At 39.1% G+C, this 22,346-nt stretch overlaps 1 protein-coding gene across 2 annotated transcripts in view; it reads right to left on the reverse strand.

Moving 5' to 3' along the window:
• The window catches only part of TRIM24 (tripartite motif containing 24), a 97,227-nt gene that overhangs the window by 30,540 nt on the left and 44,341 nt on the right, over positions 1 to 22,346 (reverse strand). For both annotated transcript variants that reach the window (XM_080932034.1, XM_080932033.1), the window contains exons 2-6: positions 21,235 to 21,353; positions 16,592 to 16,739; positions 10,308 to 10,440; positions 6,613 to 6,729; positions 1,678 to 1,792 (exon numbers count right to left, since the gene is read on the reverse strand). In XM_080932034.1, coding sequence (XP_080788160.1) covers positions 1,678 to 1,792; positions 6,613 to 6,729; positions 10,308 to 10,440; positions 16,592 to 16,739; positions 21,235 to 21,353 — 632 coding nt within the window. The remainder of the gene's footprint in view (positions 1 to 1,677; positions 1,793 to 6,612; positions 6,730 to 10,307; positions 10,441 to 16,591; positions 16,740 to 21,234; positions 21,354 to 22,346) is intronic.

Consider the following 22,346-nt stretch of genomic DNA (forward strand, 5'->3'; position numbering starts at 1 on the left):
TGGACTTTTGCTGTTGCCTTTGATGAATTTAAGAAAGTCAAGTAAGCTGACACATATTGGCTCACGCCTTTAACCCCAACACTTTGGAGGCAGAAGCAGGTAGATCTCTATGAATTTGGAGCCAGCTTGGTCTACAAAGTGGCATACTGTCTCAAAAAAGAAAACAAGAAAAACAGAGTAGAAAAGAAAAATCAAGATAGTCCATCTTTTATAGCTTTACCTATAATTATAAACTACTATTCTATCTTCAGCATATACTCTGTAAGTGCTGCTTTCATAACTAAGACTATACATAAAATATAGCTGGTGGTCTAGGCCTGGAACCCAGCATTCAGGGGGCTATAGCAGGAGGACTTTGAGGGACAGGTCAGCCTGGACTAAACAGAGAAAAAATGTTATGAAAACAAAACAAAGATGTTGCAGTGTGAAAAAAAAAAATTGTGGCTATTGGTTCCATGGAGCCACGGGCCACCAAGCTGGATTCAGCCGCCCCGGCTGTTTCTCTACCACTTAGTCCACTAGCTGCCCTCTCCTGGCTGTCCCTCTCTCTGCTCACATTCCCCACAGCCCAGTAAAATCATGACTCAATAATCAATAACTTATCAATCAGACTTATTGACCTACAGAAACCCTTGAAAATATTCATATCTACCTATCACCAATTAAGTCGACCTGGATCTAGATCTTCCTCTGGCTCCATCTAGATTCTTCCTTGCTCCTCCTCCTCTCCCTTCCTAGACTTTTTCCTGCCTACCTTTCCTTCTCATCCAATGATAGGCTGGACCCTTGCTGCATAATGACATCATATTGCGAAGAGTTTATAATATTGAGGGTAAGGGATACATTACAGGTAGCTATTTTATTGTTGCTGATCTGAGTCTGAAGCGGTCTCAGTTTGGAGCCTTGGTTAGCCTGGAACCCGTTATGTACAGCAGGGCAGTCTTGAACTCACAGAAATTCCACCTGCTCCTGCCTCGTTGATACTGGGGTTACAAACATGAATCACCAAACTATAGTAAAATGCCACACATTACTAACAAGGGGCTGTAATGAATGTATTGTTTGGTGTTTCTATCACTGTGCAACCATCAGAGTGTACATCTATCAACAAAGACAGATGACCACAAGATGACATAGTACATAATCTTAAAAGATCACTATTACAGTTTTCTATTGACAGGAACATCGCTGTATGTCACAAGAATCTATTTGAAAACCATATATGGAAACAGTGGTTTGAATAGAAATGGCCCCCACAGACTCGTGTGTGAATGGCTGGCACGGAGGGAGTGGCACTATTAGGAGGTGAAGCATGGCCTTGGGGTCTCACCCGTGTGGCACACATTCTGCCTGTGGATCAAGGTGTAGAACTCAGTTTCTTCTCCAGCACCATGTCTACTGGCATGCGGACTGCCATGTTTCTCTGCCACGATGAAAATGGACTAAACCTCTGAAACTGTATGCCAGCCCCAATGAAATGTTGTCCTTCATAAGAGTATCTCTTCACAGCAATAGAACCCTAAGTAAGACAAAGTTCTGCATCTCCTTGATGATACAACAGCTGTTACTGCAGGGAACATCTAAGATGGCCGGTCAGCATTCTCAGGGTTATAGGCAGGTAGCCACAAGGCAGCATTTGTCAGAGGAAAGCCTGTTGAGTCACAGACCCCGAATTACCTCAAGCTGGTGCAGCAGAGCTTTCCCTTTCTTGTTTATCTCCACCATCAATGTGAAGATGGCAACTTTAATATCCTGTTCCACCTGCTTTTGGTTTTGATTTACTTCAATTATCCTGAAAATGAAATGAAAGGGAAAAATATCTAAAATTAATGGAAGATTTTTCAAGTATTTAAATTGAATATTTTAATAGCTAAATTAGACCAAAATGCTTAGTCTTAACAAGTTCTGTCTCCAAGTCCTACTGACTTGGAGACATCAGAAACAATAATTCAGTTAAACAAAACATGGACAGTGAATATATTTTAAAGAACATGGCTTTAATGAAATATGGCACACAGCAGGAAAGCAATATGGCAAGAAAAAAAAAAAAAAAAAAAAAAAAAAAAGAATAGGACCTGGGAGCAGACTACAACTAGAATTTATAGTCAAGACAAAACAATTATGACCGGAAACAAGTTTGGCTATGTAACTGTGATACTCTGATCTCAGGTGTCTAAATTGGCAGTTTTCATCATACTGGAACACAGAAGCAAAAGACAATAATAGTTTACTTTTCTAAATGGTTCAGAGGTTAAATTACTTTTTACTTTACATTAGCATGAGGACCAGGATTTCAGAGTCTCCAGAACCCACATGTGCAGGTGTGTTGCAAGACTGATGGTCTCCGGGATGTTCTAGCTCTCTAACTATTCTGAATACTTGTTGATAACTTCTAAGAAGGTCTAAAAATGTTCTTGCTCATTGTGAGGGATAAAAACCTCTGGCGTAGGCAGTTGACACCTGTAGCCTAACAGCTGGGGTAAAGTAATGTAGCCCTTAGTTCTGTCTTCCAGGAACAGTGCCGCTCCAACTCCGGAATTGCTGGTTGGTTTTCCACACCTGCGTATGACTCTGTGTCTCCCTTCAACCCATTCCTTGGGAGAGATGTTACATGCACTTTATGGCCTGCTGACCTCCGTGCTACCCTGGTAGGAGACCACACCAGATTCTTGGCCTTTTAGCTACAGAACCCATCTTCAAGGTCACATGCAGTTTGCAAAGCAGCTGCTATACTGCCATACCTTAAGCTCTGTTGTGCAGGTGGAACTGGAATGCCTGGAAACTTTCCCCAAATCCAATTGTGTTTAAATATGCCTGCAATAATCTGCCTAGCATCAGACTCTTTAGAAGTTTGATCCAGTTTGATGAAGTCAAACGGAACCGAATTTTCATTCTCACTTGTTTGCAAGTTTCCCTGCCTGCTGTGACAACTTGCCAGGCCTGTCGCAGGGAAATATTAAATTATATAGAAATAAAATAAGCTGAGGGGCTCTGCATCAGTGTTATTCAATGACTTTAAGATAGACACCTTACTAACTGGTTTTTCTAGACAATTCAGGTAAGTAAACAGAACTGTGCTTATGACTTAATTAGATTTTACATTTGCTGAAATTGTGCTTTTATAAAATCACTCAGCAGGGGCTGCTTGCTTATTGAAAGACCCACCCTCCTCTTAGGAGTGGCACTTGTCAAACTTACCTAAAGACAAGACCTTGGGGACAGAGGCTCTTTTAAGAAACTGAAGCTGTGCTTCTCTGTCTCTGAGCTCACACAACTGCACATAAGATTAGAAAGTTTCTAGTCAGGGCTAGCCCCCCTTTAAGCACTAGCTAGGAGCACAGTGTGTGTTAATAATAGTTTCTCTTTTTACTGAGTGTCTAGTTGAATCCTCTGTTGGCCTGAACAAACAAACAAACAAACAAACTTTTATGTTTTAAGAAACCAGTGATTTTTAAAGAGAAAAACAGATGGAATGGATAAGAAGAAAAAGCAGAAGCGTGTCCCCCACAATGAATAGGCCTAGGCCCAGTGTGCAGCTATTAAGATGAACAGGTATGTGGTAGAGATGGGGGAGAAACAGAGCAGGTGTCTGTGCTGCCACCTGAGGCCACGGTGATGTCCGTCCGTGGCTGTGTTACCACCAAAGGGCACTGCCATGGCTGTTAGTGGTCTGGGATGGCACATGAGCCATGTTGATGTCCTAGGGCCAGGGTGAACTGCCCCACCTCTTACTGGCTCTGGTTGAGTAAGTGTGGGAGAGCTGGCAGGCTGAGGACCTCAGCTTCTACCCAGGCCCAGATCCAGGACTTTGAGCCGGGCCATCTTAACATGTGAACTGCTGGGGGAGTCCTTGTGAGAATCCAGTATTGACGGCATAGCAGAAGCCAGAGGCCTCAAATCAATGGCTCAGTCTATTAAACATTTGCAAATAGTAGTGTGGACAGAAGGGCATACTGTATGACACTAGCGCACAGACGCTTACATGATGAGAATGTTTTACATTTAATGTTAATGTCTAATTTTCTTTTGTGGAGGAGGGTGCACACAGAAGGACTGGAAAATAGGGATTGGAGTGCATGATGTGAAATTAATAAGAATCAAAAATATTAAAAAAAGAAAAAACAAATTTAGAGAATTCACAGTATCTGATTTTAAGATTTCTTATAAAAACTACTATGACCCTGAGAGTGGAAAATGTCAATGAAACAGAATAAAGCAATCCCATTCTTAAAAACCAACCACAGGAGAACACAATCCAAATCCTAGAATCATTCTATACTTCCGCAGTAAATTGAAATTCTACAGAAATACTAAGGCTAGTGCTTTGGACAAATTATATTAGAAGAAATAGACATCTGTATGTTAAAAAAAGAAAAGTGAACCTTGACACATCATATACATAGTAGAGAAATCCAGAGTAACTTTCACAGAAGACAGACATTTTGATTAGAAATTATTCCACAGCTGCTAGCTTTAATCATCACAGTCATTCAACTTTTCAGTACTCAGAATCAAAATCTGAAGCTAATTATTTTACTTAGCAAAAAAACCCTACTATATTCTGATTAGAATATGGTGAAGGACAATTGTGTTTTGTTAATTTGAGTTTTTATACGAATGAGGAAGGTTAGAGGCAGCAAGAGGCTGTAGCAGTTGCTGCTCTTGTAGGGGACCTGGGTTCATTTCTCTGTACTCATATCAGACACCTTCTGTAATCTATCTCTAGGAATCCAAAACTTTCTTCTGGCCTCTGAAAGCAACACATATATATGCATATACACAAAAACATACAAATAAATAAAAAAAAATAAACAGCATACTCTAGTGATAACAAAAATGAAAAGATATATAAACACAATTTAACAGAATAAATGTATGATAATGATTTACATAACCCAAAATAATTAGACTAATACTGGAATATTGGAAAATGGCTAAACTACACTTAAGAACTTCTTCTAGGTAAGAATTTCTTCTCAGCTAGCAATTATACCTATAACAACAACAACAACAACTACAAAAAGCAAAGCAGAAAACCCATCAGGTGTGGCGATACATGCCCTTAAATACAGTACTGGGGAGGCAGAGCAAGTGGATCTCGGTGAATTCAAGGCCAGCCTGGTCTACACAGTGGATTTCAAAACAGCCGGGACTCTACAGTGAAACCCTATCTTAAAAAATCCCACAAAATTGTGTTTCAAAGCAAAACAAAATGAAGCAAAATCCCAAATCTAGCTGTTTTCAAGAAAGAGTAATAGATTATGATAATCAGCTATGCCACAAAGGCTGACACAGGTTTCCCAATGGGCAGCACCGAGACGCACAGAGCAGTCTCTCTACTCAGGTCTTCCCATTCGGTGCTTCTTCACCTGTCAACAGGAGCAATTATTCTCATGCAAAAACATCACAAGAGAGAGAGCAGGGTATTGCTTGGTGTGCTAAGGTGGTATGTGAAAGTGCCCTTTGTAGGATTTCCTTCATGAAGCACATGGGTCACAGTCCTAACAAGTAGTACCTAGAAACAGACAAGGAATCAACTGCTGTGTAATAATTTTCTTGAACTGGGAAAGAGGATAACATTTGAAATGTAAATCAAAAAAAAATTTCCTTGAAATTGAAATATTCCATCCTACAAGGAAGCTTCTTGAGCAGCAAGGTCAACAACTCAAATAGCTTTAGGAAGTCCCTGATATAGACCAGGTTCACTGGGTCCCTTCCCAACAGAGTAAGCGTTAAAAGCTTATAGTCCCCTCAGATCAACTGGAGCTGAGCTAAGCTGCCAAGACAACTCTCAGTGGATGACGTGCAAAGAATGCCCTGTGCTCCAGGTTCCCCGCTTTGTGAGCTGTCGCCCATCATAAAGAGGGTGCTGGTGATGCCGTTGTCTTTGCGACTTTTCTGCTCCTGTAACTTCTCTCCCATGTTCCTCTAAGTGAATCTAATAAAACTCATTGGTTCACCAAATTAATTTCTGTGGTTCTTCTCCCTCCATCTCCTGCCCACCCCCAAATTTATGATCTTTTCTTGTTATATATACATATATGTATGAATGTGTGTGTGCATATATATATATACACACACACACACACATATATATATATATATATATATATATATCATATGCATATAGATATATACATTGTGTGTGTTGGGTCCCCTATCTGGATGTGTATTGTGTCTTCTCCTCAGGAAATGATACGTCCACTAGTGATGCCCAGTCTCTGTGTTTTTCAAAACTTTTACCCTATGTGAATAAAAGCCCAGGGAGGCATCTCAAATATTAACAAACTTAAAAATAGCATAAGTACAAAATTAGTGTTAAAAAGAGTTACATTACTGGCAAAGCTGCCCTTTTCTCAATCTTGAAAATAAATTAAATTAGAAAACATCATTTGATTATATATAGCAGATAAATGAACTATTATTGTTACATAGCTTCATCTTACTAGTAAAGAAGCTGCTTCCCAGCCCAGCGTTTGACACAGCCTTACCAATCATGCATTTGTAACCCAAAAGCTTACTAGATACTTCATAGTAAGTTAAGAAAAGGAAATCTAGAAATGTCTGCATTTACTGCACACCAGTGATGTATAGTGTCGTAAATGTACTTACCTATTTTGGATCTGATTTCCTGTATACTTTATATATTTTGTTTTTTCCATCAGTTTGGTGATTAGAGTATCTATGATCACTTTTTGATTCTGAAAAGCTTCTTCTATAAATTGATATCTGAAGAAATAAGCAAATAACTTCATACAAATATCTGTACAAGAAAAGTTCAAAAGTTAAAAAAACAAAACAAAACAATGGAAGTGAGAGACTATGGGGGCTGGAGACGATCCTGGTTAAGAGGCTGCTCTTTACCACCTGTAACTCCAATTCTAGAGATCTGATGCTCTCGCCTGGTCTCTAGGGGAACCTCAATCCATATGCACATACATACAAACACACATAAATAGGTTATTTTAAAGAAATAGAAATTATATAAAAGGTATAAAAATGATCTTAGAATATACAGAATGTGGGCTGGCAAGATGGCCCCAAGGGTATAAAAATGCTAATTGTCAAGTCTAATTTTGATTGCTGGGACCCTTATGGCAGGAAAGTGTTCCCACAAGATGTCCTCTGACCTCCACACATAATGTGGTCTGCAAGGATGTACATACATAAACACCTAGAAAGTCTTTAAAAGGCATGTATTCCCATCTTCTCAAATTCTGTTGTCGAAAACCAGGAGTAAACACTAAAATGTTACAAGGTAAAAATTTATTTATGACTAGCCAAACTTGCAGTCTCCTGGAAGTAGGAGAGAGAAATGGCCGACCAAAAGCAGGGGAGCCTTGTTATTGTTGGGCTCTGAGCTTTATTAAAAAGTGAAACTTTTGCAGTTAATAATTGTTGTGGTTTTATGGCCAACCATTTCTCCAAACATACCACGGAACAATGGAAACAATTTGCAATGTACAAATGACAAGATTATAAAGGAAAAACAAGTCACACAAACAAACAAACAACAAACCTTTAGCTTGGTAGATAGAGAAAACACCATAGGGAACAATATAGAAATAAATCAAATTATAAATTTTTAACTAGGAAGAGAAAAATGAAGTCAGCTGGCTATTTACAAAATTATTATTCAACAAAGAAGTCTTTGATACTCTTTATTTCAAGAGTATCAAGTGTAGTAAATACCCAACACTCAGTTTCAGAGATGTATACAGCTCATTAGACAGATGCAGCAAAAAAAAAAAAAAAAAAAAAAAAAGGAAAAAATTTGTTAATATTAATAGGCTAACTATTTTGGGATTTCAGAACCATGGAAGTTTGCTGAGAATAACACTTTCAAGATCATATCTAAACAGTAAGGAGTTTTGTTGTACAACAAGCCAAAACATTATTCTTTTGGATAAATGGGGGAAGGTATTTGATATTACATCTTGTGATTAAAACCTTGATTAACCTAAAATAAGACACAGCATTTAGCAGTTGTTATTAACCAGGGAGTCAAGATGGTCGACTCTGGTAAACTATAGAAAGCAATCATAAGAGGAGACACTTAGGGTATACATCGCAGAAAGAACTCTAGGCTGGTAGATAGCAAAGCAGGAAGAAGCCCCATTATCTTCAAGCTAGAAAACCCAAGTTCTGTCCTGAGCCTTACATGGTGGAGGGAAGATGGACTTGTGCAAGCTGTCCTCTAACCTCCCCATGTGTGCCACGGACACGAGTAAACCCCCCCCCCCATCTAAACATAAAGATAAAATAGGTGAAGTGCTAGCCAATTGGAAGGCTAAAGCAGGGGGTTTGAATAATAACTGCAAACCTAGAATTCTGTAGCCAAGGAACATATTCTTAATGTTAAATGGAGCTGAAAAACTGGGTGTGGTTAATACATTCCTTTAAATTCAGCACTAGGGAGGCTGGCAGGTAGATCTCTTATGTGTTCAAAGTCAGCCTGGTCTATGTAGTGAGTTTTAGGATAGTCAAAACTATATAATAAAGACCCTATTTAAAAAAAAGTAGAACCAAAACAATAAAGGTGAAAAATATTTCAACCTGGGGAGCTCTACCTCTGATATAGGCTCAGTAAGAATAATTAAAATCACAGAAGCAAAGTCAGAAGAGCCTTGGTATGTAGTATATGCATATATACCATATACAAGACAATGCAGGACTCATTAGAAGACAAAGGTTGTTTTCTAATAAGGTTCATGCCTGATCCAGGAAAAAGGTGAATACAATACAAGCTTGGGTTGTAACATCTAGAGTAGTCAGGGCCAGCACAACTGGGCTTGGTCTATGGAACCCAGATGAAAGGAAAGGACTCTCAAACAGACACACACACACACACACACACACACACACACAGATGAACATACATGGAAACACACTAACAATAAACTTAATTTTAAAAAAGCCAGCCACAACTAAGATGGACCTCTGAGTTTGAGACCAACCTGGTTTACATAGTTCCAGAATAGGTAAGACTACTTAGTGAGACTATACATAAACAACAACAACAACAACAACAACAACTTCAAACCAACAAACCCAAACCAAAACCCCATGAAAATAATGACTCCTCTGTTAAGACCTGGGTGACTGCTGCTGCCTGTCTAGCCAGTCACTTTGTGCTGTTGCTAATGTTACAAGGAAACTTTCTCATGCCCAAATTGATTGCATATTCTGTTCTGTTCTTTGGTGTTCTTGGAAACAAATCACAATAGAAATCAGTTAGAATTGCTTTGTATAGTTAGCCATAATAAACTTGGACCAGAACCAACCACCCAGCAGCACTTCCTGGCCCTGTACATGAGCTTTGATGGTTTCTTGCCTTGGGACGGACCTTGCCTTTATAATCTGGCCCCGGGATAGACCCCAACGTTAGAGAGACACCTGCATCAATATAAGAAGTCATTTGGAATAAGACTTCCATTTTGTGTAGGGGGGTCAAATAAAGACTAAGTTCCCAAGACCTCCCTGGGAACTGACATCCTACTTGGCAGAAAGACACACGTTAGGTGGGTAACTGACATCCTGCTTGGAAAGTTAAGACATAAATGTATGTAAGTCAAGTCCCCTGCCACAGTTGAATACACCAGCCAACGGGAGTGGGATAAGTGTACAACAAAGACATGTTCCTAAGGAAACCCCCCATCCCTAAACCCTCATTGGTGGAATAACTCGGCACAGATGTTTATAAATCTTAGGCTTATTAAAAGCTCTAGAGGTAGGATCCTGGCTTGGGGTTGAAATAAGCTCCTAAGCCTGGTTTGCAGTCCTGATCAATCAGTCCTAGTGCAAATTCTCAATAAACTATCTCTTTCTCATTGAGATTGTTGTTCATGTAGTTTGTGGAGTGACTCCTGGTCTATAACATTCTATTATTTAAAAAGCAACAACTACTACTATCTTGTTATTTAAGAAACAACAACAACAACAACAAAAACAGCATGGTAAGAAATCAACTTTCAAAGTGGACTGATTTTGGCCTACAGGGCATTTGGTCTTAAATATTTAAAAATGTTTAGCTGTTATGTAAGAGGGCAGAGTAGTACAGGGTACAACCAATATTCCACTGGGATGCTGCTAAACACCATACAATGCATAGATTCTTTCAATGCACTGTCCAGACCAAAACAAAAGGCAAAACAAAACAAACCCTGAAATTGAGAAACCGCCGTGTAAGACAGGATACCTCTGGACAAACAAAAGACACACAAACTGCCATTCAGCTGAAGCAGTAACAGTCTGTAAGCCACATAAAGGAATGCTGCAGATCTGAAGAGAGCAAAAGATGCAGGTACCTGTGTTCTTTGTGTTCTAGGAGCTGGCAGTCTCGACATGTCAGTTTATCACATGTTTCACAGTAGAGTTTCAACTGCTCCTTCTTATGGAACGGACAGAACACTGGTCGCTGACTTGTCACACCAACTGCTTCTGCAAAAACAGAAAACAGAAAGAAAATTACTGTAACTGAATAATAAATCGTTAGCGGTCCATTTTCTACTCAATTCCACTGACATAGAAGAACTACCTTTCTTTTCTCTGAGCACTTAATCACTACTGCATTACAGATTTTGAAATATTGAATATTTTCAAGGCTGGTAGGTAAAGGTATCTGCTTCCAAGCCTGATGAACTAAGTTTAATCCCCAGGACCCACATGGTGGAAGGAAAACCAACTCCCACAAGATGTCTCCTATGGCATCTGGGATGACACGAAATGACTTCAGCCCCTGGAGAAGAGCCAGCAGGACATGGGTCTCTTAAAGTGCTGAAGGTAGCTGAGTCATAAGACCTGATTGTATAACAATGTATGATTGTATTCATGTTCCTCCTCTGAGGAACCTTCTCTCTGCCAAGGTTAACAGACTCCATGATAATCAGAAATAGCCTGATTCTCAGAATCAAAAACTTGTCTGGTGAGCCTCAGCAAAATGATGACACTGTGACCTTCAGGACAGCCCTAAGGCTGTTGGAAAGAATTCTGAAAACATGAGTTCAAGAATACATAAATCAGTGTAAGAGCTGTTCTTAATAGGATTTTTCAACAACTTAAAATATAAGGATGCAATAAAAATTTTATGAGGGGCTTCGCAGACCTGAAAGAACAGAGGGAGCTATTCTAATGAATTAGCATAGTCAGAAAAATATTAAAAATGACATAATTTGATCAATAGAGAAAAAACCCTGAAGCAAGAAAGAGAAAGGAATAGTTACAAAACAAGGCTCAGAGAGACAGTTATATAATATTAGTGGTAAAATGGTGGTCACCTCCACAGAAACCATCCAAAACTAAATTTGATCCAGATATTCTACTCCCTAAAATGTACAATCCAAATAGAGGCTGGGGTCAGATTAAAAAGTCTAGTACCAAGAAAAAAGATGATGGTTTAATGATATTCTTACTTTTATAGATTGCTTAATATTTTCCAATAAGCACAGAATTTACTGAGATGAAAAGAATAAATCCAAAGATTAAAATAACATACTGAGGTAACTAAGAATTATAAATATGAGCTAAAATGCTGCTTGCATGAGCCCAAACAGAAGCTCACTAAATTGGAAAAAAAAATATAAAAAATATTGTGCTTAAACCTAATTTTCTCACATAAAAAAAATAGCCTCTTTACTAGACTTGGCAACCACAAGTGCTGTGCCCAGTGAACTGCACAGGACTTGTGATGCTAAAAAAAAAATGTACTTGCTGTCTGGTTCAACTGCCTTGAATGTGCTCTGCATTTAAGTTTCTAACAGTCTAACAGGCTGAGGTCATAAAATGCTGATTTGTGGAATGATCAAAAGGGTACCTGGGGTAAATTGTTAAACTGATAAGCAATCTCTAAGGAAGCAGCTTTATAACAGACTGGGCTTTGTTCTGTAAGAGAGAGCTATCTAGGGCAGATCTCAGAGCCGCCAGCTAGCATCAATCACTGACTGAGTCTTCCGCTGCTGCCATTCACTGATTCCCTTTCTCAAGACGAGGTTGGAAGTAGCCAGTCTCGCACAAGGTGCCCACATATATATACACACATGGAATAAATAAAACTGTAAAAAAGAAAAAAATCTCACAAAACACTTCTCAAATATTTAAGGAAAATGGGTAAGATTTTTTACTTTAATTAAGGAGTAATTTAAACAGATATGCAATGACAAGAGATCTATATAATTAAAAAGTCTTAAGATAGTCTGCAGGAGTATAAACTGAATGTTTTCTATCCCAAATATGAGACAAGAGGATCAAAATATGTGCACTAAGGCTGGAAAAGTGGCTCAGCAGTGGGACATACTTGCTGATCTTCCGGAGTACTTCAGTTCCATCTTAGTAAAACCATGAGCAATACACAGTCCTCTCTAACTCCAGTTCCATGAATACTGATGTCCTCTTAATGATCTCCCCATGTACCAGGCTCTAATTTGGTGGTACATAGATATACATCAGGCAAAATACCCCTATATACATAATAAAACAAATTTCTTTTGTTGTGGACTAGTCAATTGGCTGATGATCAGGGTCAGAGTTGAGAATGCAGGTCGGTTATACACTTACATACCTCTTCTTCAGAGACAGCTGCATCTTTCACTGGTGAATCCCACCCATCTGGTCAGTTCTAGGAATTAAACCTAGAGCTTTATATAAACTAAGCAACATTTTAATACGGAGTACAGCCTCAGCTATGTTTAGTTTTGTGAGGAGAATGAACAAATTTATACTTCCATCAATACTTCAAGTGTTCTTTTTCTCACACTGTCCTTGTCACATCTTTTTTAAAAATTATAGCCATTCCGACTGCAATGAGATCAAACATAAATGTAACTTCATTACATTTCCTGATGACTTAAGCTCCTGAACAGTCTCTTACATGTTTTCTGTTTACCTGTACTTCTTTTAGTGACAAGATTATATGAGGAGAGTATCTTGATGTCTAAGTTTTTTTTTTTTGTTGTTGTTTTTTTTTTTTTTTTTTTGGTTCATGTATTCTAAACTATGTGTACGCGTGTGTTTAGGTGCATGCATATATACACAGGTGAGCAAGGTTGTATAGATATACCTCAGGTGTTGTTTCTTAGAAGCCACCCAAATGCTTTTGAGCTGGAGTTTCTCACTAGAATATAGAGCTGTCTAACAAGTGAAGCTGCCTGGTGAATAAGCCTCAGGAAATGGCAAATGTCTGTAACCCTGTACCCGGATGCTCCATCACTTGCCCAGACTACAAGCAAGAGCCATCATGCTAGGCTTTTTAACATGGATATTAGTGTAAAGCCTCCCATGTGTCAATAGTTTGATATTATTTTTTGACCTATTTTGTCCTTTTGAGAGGCTGGAGAGATACCTCAGCAGTCAAGATCACTTACTGCTCTACCAAAGGACCTCACTCAGTTGGGTTCCCAGCACCCAAATCAGGTGGCTCAAAATTGCCTATTGTTCTAATTCTAGTTCATAATTTTCTTCTGACCTCCGTTCGTAATGCATGGGCAAGGAATATGCAAGTACAAAAGCAGGCACTTACACAGTCACAGTTAAAAATATATATGTGTGTGTGTGTGTGTGTGTGTGCGTGTGTGTTATATTACTATAATTATTATTATCATTATTACTAAGATGACCTTTGTTGCCAGGCAGTGGTGGTGGTGCATGTTAACCCCTACACTTGGGACACAGGGATAGGTAGATCTCTGAGTTCAAGACCAGCCTGCTGTACAGAGTAAATTCTATGACAGCCAGGGATACAGAGAAACACTCTCAAACAAAACAACAACAAAAAAGATGTGGCTTGTTTAATATTTGTGATACCGGGAACTGAACTTGCCAAGCATTCTATCACTGAGCCACATTCCCAGCTCTAAAAATGAATCACTGTTTAAATAGACTCCTCTGGGGGGAGGGGGTTGGGGGGAACATAAACCTAAATTATCAGGTCTAAATGCTGTGTTTATGGTTTCTATGTTTTTAAAGTTTTTTCCCCATAATAGGCAAGCTTTACTAAATGTAAATATTAGAGACAACTAAAATATTTACAGGATTTTAATTTTTTAGAAAAACCTTAGAAGTAACCAAAAAGGAAAACTGAGTTAATAGAGTTATCTTACCACAAGTTAATGAAAAGTTGACAATAAAAAATAGTAAAAGCAAAAAACTGGGCAATTTTTTTTCTTTCCTTTAAGGAAATTCTTGCAGGTGCTGGGGGACAGCCTTGTTGGCAGTGTTTGCCTTGCAGACATGAAACCCTGAGTTCACTCCCCATCACCTCCTAAGTTGGGCATACTAGCACAGACTGCGACCCTATCAAGCAGCTCCTGAGAGGTGGAGGCAAGGAGGATCAGAAGCTCAAGAGGATTCTTCACTATAATCAATTCTTGAGTTCATAATAATCACACTATGCAGCAATTTACATTAATAATATATCAGTCATTCATAGTCATTCACAGAACTACAAATGTAGGAAGCGAGTGAAGACAAAAGTAAACCCTTCAATAGCAGAACATCTTAAAATCATCTGAATGTGAAAAACTATAATTCAAACATTAAATACTTATCTTAAAACACATCACGCATATAGCTGTCCTGGTAATAAAGACAAACAAAGAAAATCAAAAAACCCTTTGTTGTTGTTTTTGAGGCAGGCCTCCCTCCATTATGCAGCTCTGGCTGTCACAGAACTTGCTATAGAGGACAGGCTGGCCTCAAACTCCCAGAGATCAACCAGCCTCTGTCCTGAGTGCTCGGATTAAAGGTGTGCATCTCCACACTCATCTCTAGTAACAGAAATTTAAAATAAAATTAAGGTAACTGAGAAGAAGCAAGACTGATGGACTAGAAGGTAATGGTATAAACAGCTGGGTAAATATATTCAAAGAGCTATTTCTATAGATGAAAATAAAACCAAACTAACCCTATAAGTTAAAAAGAAAATGATATAAATTTGTTAAACTCACAATGAAAAAGGAAAAATAAGCATAGAAAGTTTTGGTAGTTGTTACAGTTTGGACGTGAAACGTTCCCTCTCCCTCCCCTCCCCAAAAGCTCCTGTGTCAAAGGTCTGGTGCTCAGTTGTTGAGCTAATCACTACGGTGACTGGATTATGAATGGCTGTAACTTAGACAACGGGTTACACTCTGCCTCTTCCAACTGCTGGGACTACAGGCACCTGCAACCAAAGGTAAGACAGAGACCATTGCTTCATTTTAACCATCCACTCGGCTACACTGTAGAATTTGTTATTACTATTCTGTTTCTATAATTACCAACTCACCAGTCCCACTCCAACCATTCTTTCTTAATTTACTATAATGGCTATGTTACTAATTCCCTTATCAGTTATATCCTCTTAACACTTTGTACCTCCATTAGCCAATTAAAATCCATAAACAGTTCAACATGCCTTTATATCAATTTCCTATGTTGTTCCATTTCTACAATATCTGCCCAGATAACCCAACCCTGTACATGTCTAATTTCCTACTCCAATATCTAGAATGCCAAGACCTATGAGGAAAGTTTCATGGTCTATGTAGCCCAAATGAAACAGTGATGCTACCAAGCAACTCTTCAATTTCTATAGCTAGAGCTCGTTCAACTGCAGTTATCTGGCCTCCAACTTAAATTCCCAAATCTGAGGTTGGTACTCTTTGTAAGTATTCCAACAGAATTTGGTAGCCCAACTCTCAGTATATATTTGCTTATATTCTTTATTAGATACTCCTGCAGTACAAGAGGCATCTGGCATTTTCACTTCTAGTACTTAGACTGTAAGGAATATAAATTTAGAATATAAAGGTACATATACTGACCGACTCAGGACAAACAGGAGAAAAGCAAATCTTAAGGGGGAAAAAAAGCAATGATATGTATGAACTCTTAAAACATGATGTTAAGTGGGGCCAGAGAGCTGGTTCATTAGTTAAGAACATTTGTGATGGACCAGCTCAATCTTAAGGACAGAAGCCACTATGTTATAAAGTCAGAACAAGTTCATTTCTATTTGTTGCAAAATTCAAGTTGACTGTGCTTTAACCTGTTTCTGGAATGTGACACCTATGAAGTTAAGATGTTCTGTTGAATAATTTTGAAATGTTCAGCCAAATTCCTAATATAACCAAAATTCCTCTAGAAATGCCCAACTCTTGAAAACTCTTGCAGGGTTTCTCTGGGCTACATAAACCTCACCTCCTCCTGTGTTCAATGTGATTTCCTCAAACTCCACTTTAAGGAGGTAAGCCCCGTCTGAGAGACAATAAAACCTGCATAACTCAGCCAAAGAAAGTAGTCAATGGCCTTCACTCTTATTCAGCTAAGATTTACAAAAGCAACGTTTTATTTTGTTTTATTTCCCTTCTGATTACACCAAATTGAATTTACAGAAGCAGGAGAGTTGGGAATATAATATAAACAAGATTTAATATGTAATCCATACTTATAATACCTCTAAGTATAATTTCAGATAGAATGTTGACTTCTTTGCATCAAAAAGCATAATTTAAAGTACATATAGTATGTATAGCTGTATCAAAATAAGTCAGTACAGTAAATGTAAACACACAGTTGCAGAGAGAGCAAGAGAGAAGCGCGGAAAAACCTGATTCATTACCTGGAGACACTTCTTCTTTCTGCCTGACTGTGTGGTCTTTTGTGAACTTCACCCTCTGGTGAGCTCTAATACATGTCTTGCAGAGCCATTCAACACACTCTACACAAAACCCATTAGCTTCTGCATTGTCTTCACAGCTTGTACATACCTAACAATAAAAGAATCTGGTCACACAAATTGTTGAAATAAGTGAAAAAGAATGAGACACTAACCAAATGGACTATTATTTTTCTTATATTATTCTAAGTTAAAACTGATAGTATGCATTAAACTATATATATGTATATTAAAATGAATATATTATCCATAAGAATTGTCGTTTTAGACAAGGTCTCACTACGTAGCTCTGGTTAATCTGGGACTATTTAGACTAGGCTGGACTTGAACTCCTAAGACACCTAAGATTCTGCTTCTAGGATAAAAGTGTGCAACACTAGACCGGACAAAGATTATTTAAACACATTTTCTCCATAGATTGATATACTAGACATTCCACACTAGGCAAATGATATATGTAAAAATCATTTCAACTGGTTTAAGAGACAGACAGCTCCAGTGTTAAGGGCATAAGTTCTTGCTTTAGATGATTCATATTTGGTTCCCAGCACACACACAATCACTTACAACCACCTGTAACTCCAGTTTCAGGAGATCTGACATCCTCTTCTGGCTTCTGTGAGAGCTAAGCATATGCATGGTGTACATACATACAAACATACACTCAGACATACAAAACAAAAACAATAATAAAACAAAAATAAATCTTAAAAAAGAAAAACAAATTGGAGAGATGGCTCCGCAGTTACGCAGTTCTCACATAGAACGCTGGATTCAGATCCTCACACCCAAACGCCAGCTGGTGACCACCTGTAACTCCAATTATAGTGAATCCAATGTTCTCATCTGGCCTCTGAAGACACCAGGAATATTTTTGACAGCATGCATACATGTTGTCAAAAACACAAATAAAGCAAAAATAAAATATTAAAAAATGAATTTAAGTACATTTCTCTCCCTCATCCAGTATCCTAGTCATTCCAAGTGCTAGGCTAGGTACTGAGCACACAATGGTAAGGAAAAGTACACACACGTCTGTCCTTATAGTGCTTGCAAACCTCCTAGATGGAAGGACAAGTGAAAACTCAGGTTATCCTACTAACTAGTTAAGTGGTTATCAGCTGCATGGCTTTTGTTGACTTGAGAAAACTCCAGAGACATCTGGAAACAGATTCTTTTACGTCCTCTATGTTATCTTTATGTGTGTGGGCATTTGGCGTGCAAGGATGTCCGTGCAGTACATGTGTGCAGTGCCTGTGGAGCTCAGAAGACAGTGTCTGATCTTCGGGAACTAGTTACAACTGGTTGTGAGCCAGATGCTGGAAACTGAACCCAAGTCTTCTGGAAGAGTAAACAGCGTTGTTCTTAACCACTAAGCCATCTCTCTAGCCTGGGAAGACAATGCCTCCAGAAGATTAAGCTACTGAGGGTCTGGAGAGATATTTCAGTGGTTGGGAATGCTGGCTGCTCTTGACCTGGGTTCAGTTTATGAAACCCATGTGGTAATTTAGGGTTGTCTGTAGTTCTGGAGGATCCAGGGCCCTCTTCTGGCCTAAGTGGGCGCTGCATGCATATGATGGATGGACAGGCATGCAGGCCAGGAGCCCGTACACATAAAACATAAAAGAAAAAAGAGAAGAGAAAAAAAGAAAAGGAAAGGGGCTGGCATACAGACAAGTCCTCAGGTGTTAAGGTTTAATGTAGGAGAACCCACAGTGAAATCTCTGGGTAGGTGGCTTTGGGTTACAGAAGTAGGCTGAGCAACCCACGCAACATTCCTTCATGACCTCTGCTTCAGTTCTTGCCTCTGGGATCCAACCGTAAGTTTCTGCTATGACTCTCTGATAATGAACTGTGATGTAGATTTCAAGTTGAAATAAACCTTTTCCTTCCCAAGTTACTCTGGGTCGTGGTATTTTACCTAGAAACCTAACTACAACAATGGTCTTGAACAGAATACAGAATTCATCATTTAAACGAAGGCAATGGTACAAATTTTAAAGATATACTTATTTGTGTACTTTATGTGTATAGGTACTTTGCATGCATGTCTGCACAGCAAAGAATGGCATCGGATGGGTGTGATCTGCCATGTGGGGGCTGGGAATTGAGCACAGAACCTTCAGAAGAGCAGTAAGTGTTCTTAACCTCGGAGACATCTGTCCAGCCCATGGATACATCTTTATTGAGTTCCTAAGATTAAATGGGAAAGACACACTATTGCAATGATCACCTCTGTGAAGAGCCGATAGGAGAAATGCACAAAGAGTTGTCAGTGCTTATAAATGAAGACACTGAGGCAAGCTTTTCCTAAAAAGACTTTGTCAGCACCAAGCTGTGAAACCTAGATGAAAATCATCTAGTGAGAATAGCACCAACCAAACAAGCAAGATCATGGCTGCTTTCAAGAACTGAGACACAGCCAGTGGTCCTTTACTACAGGCATCCAGGGGAAGACTTAAGAGAAGGAGCTGGGTCAGATCAAGTAAGGCCACATGACAATGTCGGTCTGTCCGAAGAGAAAGCACTATTACTCCAATGCAAAGGACAGACCAGACAGGTGGAAGGCATGCCCACACAAGGGGGCTAGCAGAAGTGAGGAAGAGAACAGAAGGTGAGATTTACAAAGTAAAGCAAGCTTGGAGAGTGCACTGGGTACTGAGGAAGTATCTAGCAGATGTAGCTAGCTGGTTGAAGGGTGAAGGCAGCGGCAATACTATTTTGGTAGTTAGAAACAAGCAAGCAAGCAAGCAAGCAAACAAACAAATCACATAAATAAGAAACTACCAAATATCTGGTATTCCCAGGAACCAAAAATCTGCCTTTCTCAGGGCTTGTCATCTCCACCTTTTCTCACACTGGCAGTGCTAGGAATCACTTTATCTACCAATCCTCTCTGCTTTCCCAATTCCACTCGGGATCCCATCTGCCACTTCTCTTCCTGTGACTCTGTAGGTTCACCCTACATCTAGGGAAATACTCAAGTTCAACTACCATGTCTATAAGGATGCTACTTAAATTTCTCATCTTCCACTGAAGGCTAACAGATGAGTGGGGAATGGCAAACACCCACTGCTCCAGATCCCTGGTAAATGAAACAAAATATAAGATGCAAACACAAGCAAGATATGGTAATACCTGTCGTCCTGGGGGAGCAGCAAGAGGACTGAGCTCAAGGCCATCCTGGGCTGCACTGCAAGAGCCTATTGTAAAACAATACAACAAAAGCAGCAAAGCAGGAAATAAGAGAGGCCTAGAGAAACAGCTGATCACACTGTAGTCCGCACAGTTTCTGGATTATCAGCCCTAGAAAAGGCTGATGAGCTCAGGGTCTCCTGCACTATACACACATCACCTGAGGCAAACCAATTCCAATATTTAAAGCTGGTTTCACAAGGAAATGGCTTATCCCCTGAAGCAAGCTCAATCTGGCCTCTGGGGAGCAACGTGGACACTGTTAAAACAACTGAATTTTAATTAGTATTAACTAAATCTTTTCTAAGTAACTTGAGCCCTATATTCCGCTGGAACAAACAAGCTGAAAATCAAGTGGGAAGGAAGTAGACACCAGTTATACAATAGACACAATTAACAACTGTTTTCTAACTAGACTTAGTTCTTGCTTAGATCTTAGGAAAAGGAACTGTCTATCAGACAATGAACCAAAAGTTGTATGTACACAAATTTACTACTCTTGGCACATGCAAGAGACTCCACCTTAGCAGGGCCTTCCCATGCTAGAAAAGCAGAATCTCTCAGGGATAAAATAACTACTTTTAGGCTTGAAGGAATGAAAAGAAGATATTGTTGTTTATCTAAATTCAGCACCTTGGACAATGCTACTAAACACAGCTTTCAGAGCAGCACCTGACCTTTCTTAAACACAAAGCCCTGGGGAGGAGAGAGAGTTCAGAAAGTAAGGCGGTTTTCTACCTAACAATGCAAGCATAATGAGCTAACATTGATTCCAGAACACACACACACACACACACACACACACACACGAGAAAACCAACTTCATTCACCAAGTTGATTTTATGCACACACTAAAAAATAATTGTTAGAATGTAGAAATCTTACTGATCAAAACATAATGTATGTCATTTGAGCAATACAGTTTCCAAAAGGAGGCTGGGGCTGGAGAGATGGCTCACAGACTAAAAACACTTGTAGTTCTTGTGGAGGACCTGGTTCCCAACACCCTCAAGGGATTTGCTACTTACTGTCTTTACCTCCATCCAGTTCCAAGGACTATCATGCCCTCTTTTGGCCTCCACAAGCATTGCACACACATAGCATACTTACCAAAAATACACATAAAGATAACGCTTTAAGAAGTTTAAGGTAACAATTTCAATAATACCTAGTAACTCAGTACAAGCAATATTAAATATAGCATAATGTTTCTTTCTAGCATACAGAAATACAATGGTAAAATTACATTGGCACTGTTTTATTCCGAAGCTCAAGTATTCACTATCATTCACACACTTAAAAAGGATGTCACTTTATTAATGTTCTGAAGTTTGGCTATTTATATAATTTCCTTCAGCATTTAAGCCGCTTCATCATGAATTTCCACTTACCTGATTAGACTTTTCTACTGTACTACTGGGGACCTCAGTGGTGTCCTTCACAAAGAAGTTGTCGATGATGTGTCTCTCGGCACATTCTTGACTGCAGACCGGGCATCGAATGACTCCAACTGGGAACGACACAATTGAATCTGAAGTTTAACATACTGAGGGCTGCACATCCCACTCACACTGTAGCTGGTTGGGGCTTTAGTTTCTAATCTTTTAAAGTTCATAGCCTTCTTTTTAAATTCATGAGGAATCTGTGTGTGTGTGTATGTGTTTTACACATGCATTTTATATATACTAGATACACTAAATGTTGTCCACTTCAATTTTAAGTTACATGCCCAATGGCTTCTGCTCTTACTGATCACCTCTCTATCACTGTTTTTCAAACCTAAGTCGCTTTGTGTTCTTTGTGCATTTGAGATCAGGCCTTGATGGGTTACCATGCGCTCGATGTCCCACGTTTTCTATAGAACAAGGAACTCTGGGTCTCTCCATGCCTACAGAATCGGAATTTCTGGAGGAATTACAATCATCTCTCTTAAGAAGTATTATTTTGTGTTTTACTTGAATAGATGCAAACTCTATGAGGAAAAGTTCTTTCTCAGTCATGCATATAATACATACAAAGCACTGATCTAATATTATAATGGAAACTTCAACAAGGTTCACAGATCCTCATGGTTTGAATGTGAATGTCCAACAGGCTTAGCTGGCTGCACTATTTTGGGGACTTTGGAATTTTAGGAGGTAAAGGCTAGTTAAAGGAAACAGGTCAGTGGAGACATGTCTTGAAAATTCCCTCCTACTTCCTGTCCACTTGAAGAGAACAGTCTCCTCCAAATGCTCTCTTTGTTACTATGGGCCCAGAATCAACAGAGCAAAGGACTAAACCATCTGAAACCATGAGTCTAAATAAATGCTTCTTGCCCTTAAGCCGTTTCTAATTGGTATTTTGTCATCACAATGAAGAGAGTGAATGATACAAATGTGTTTTCAAAGTGAAATGCACTGAAAACAAATGCAGCAAAGAAATCCATAGGCCAATTTTATCTGTGTACATTCAAATAATAAAAATTTAAAAAGAAACCCTGGGGCTGAAGAGATGGTTCAGC

This window comes from Micromys minutus (genome assembly GCF_963924665.1).
Source record: "Micromys minutus genome assembly, chromosome: 18".
Classification (NCBI taxonomy): domain Eukaryota; kingdom Metazoa; phylum Chordata; class Mammalia; order Rodentia; family Muridae; genus Micromys; species Micromys minutus.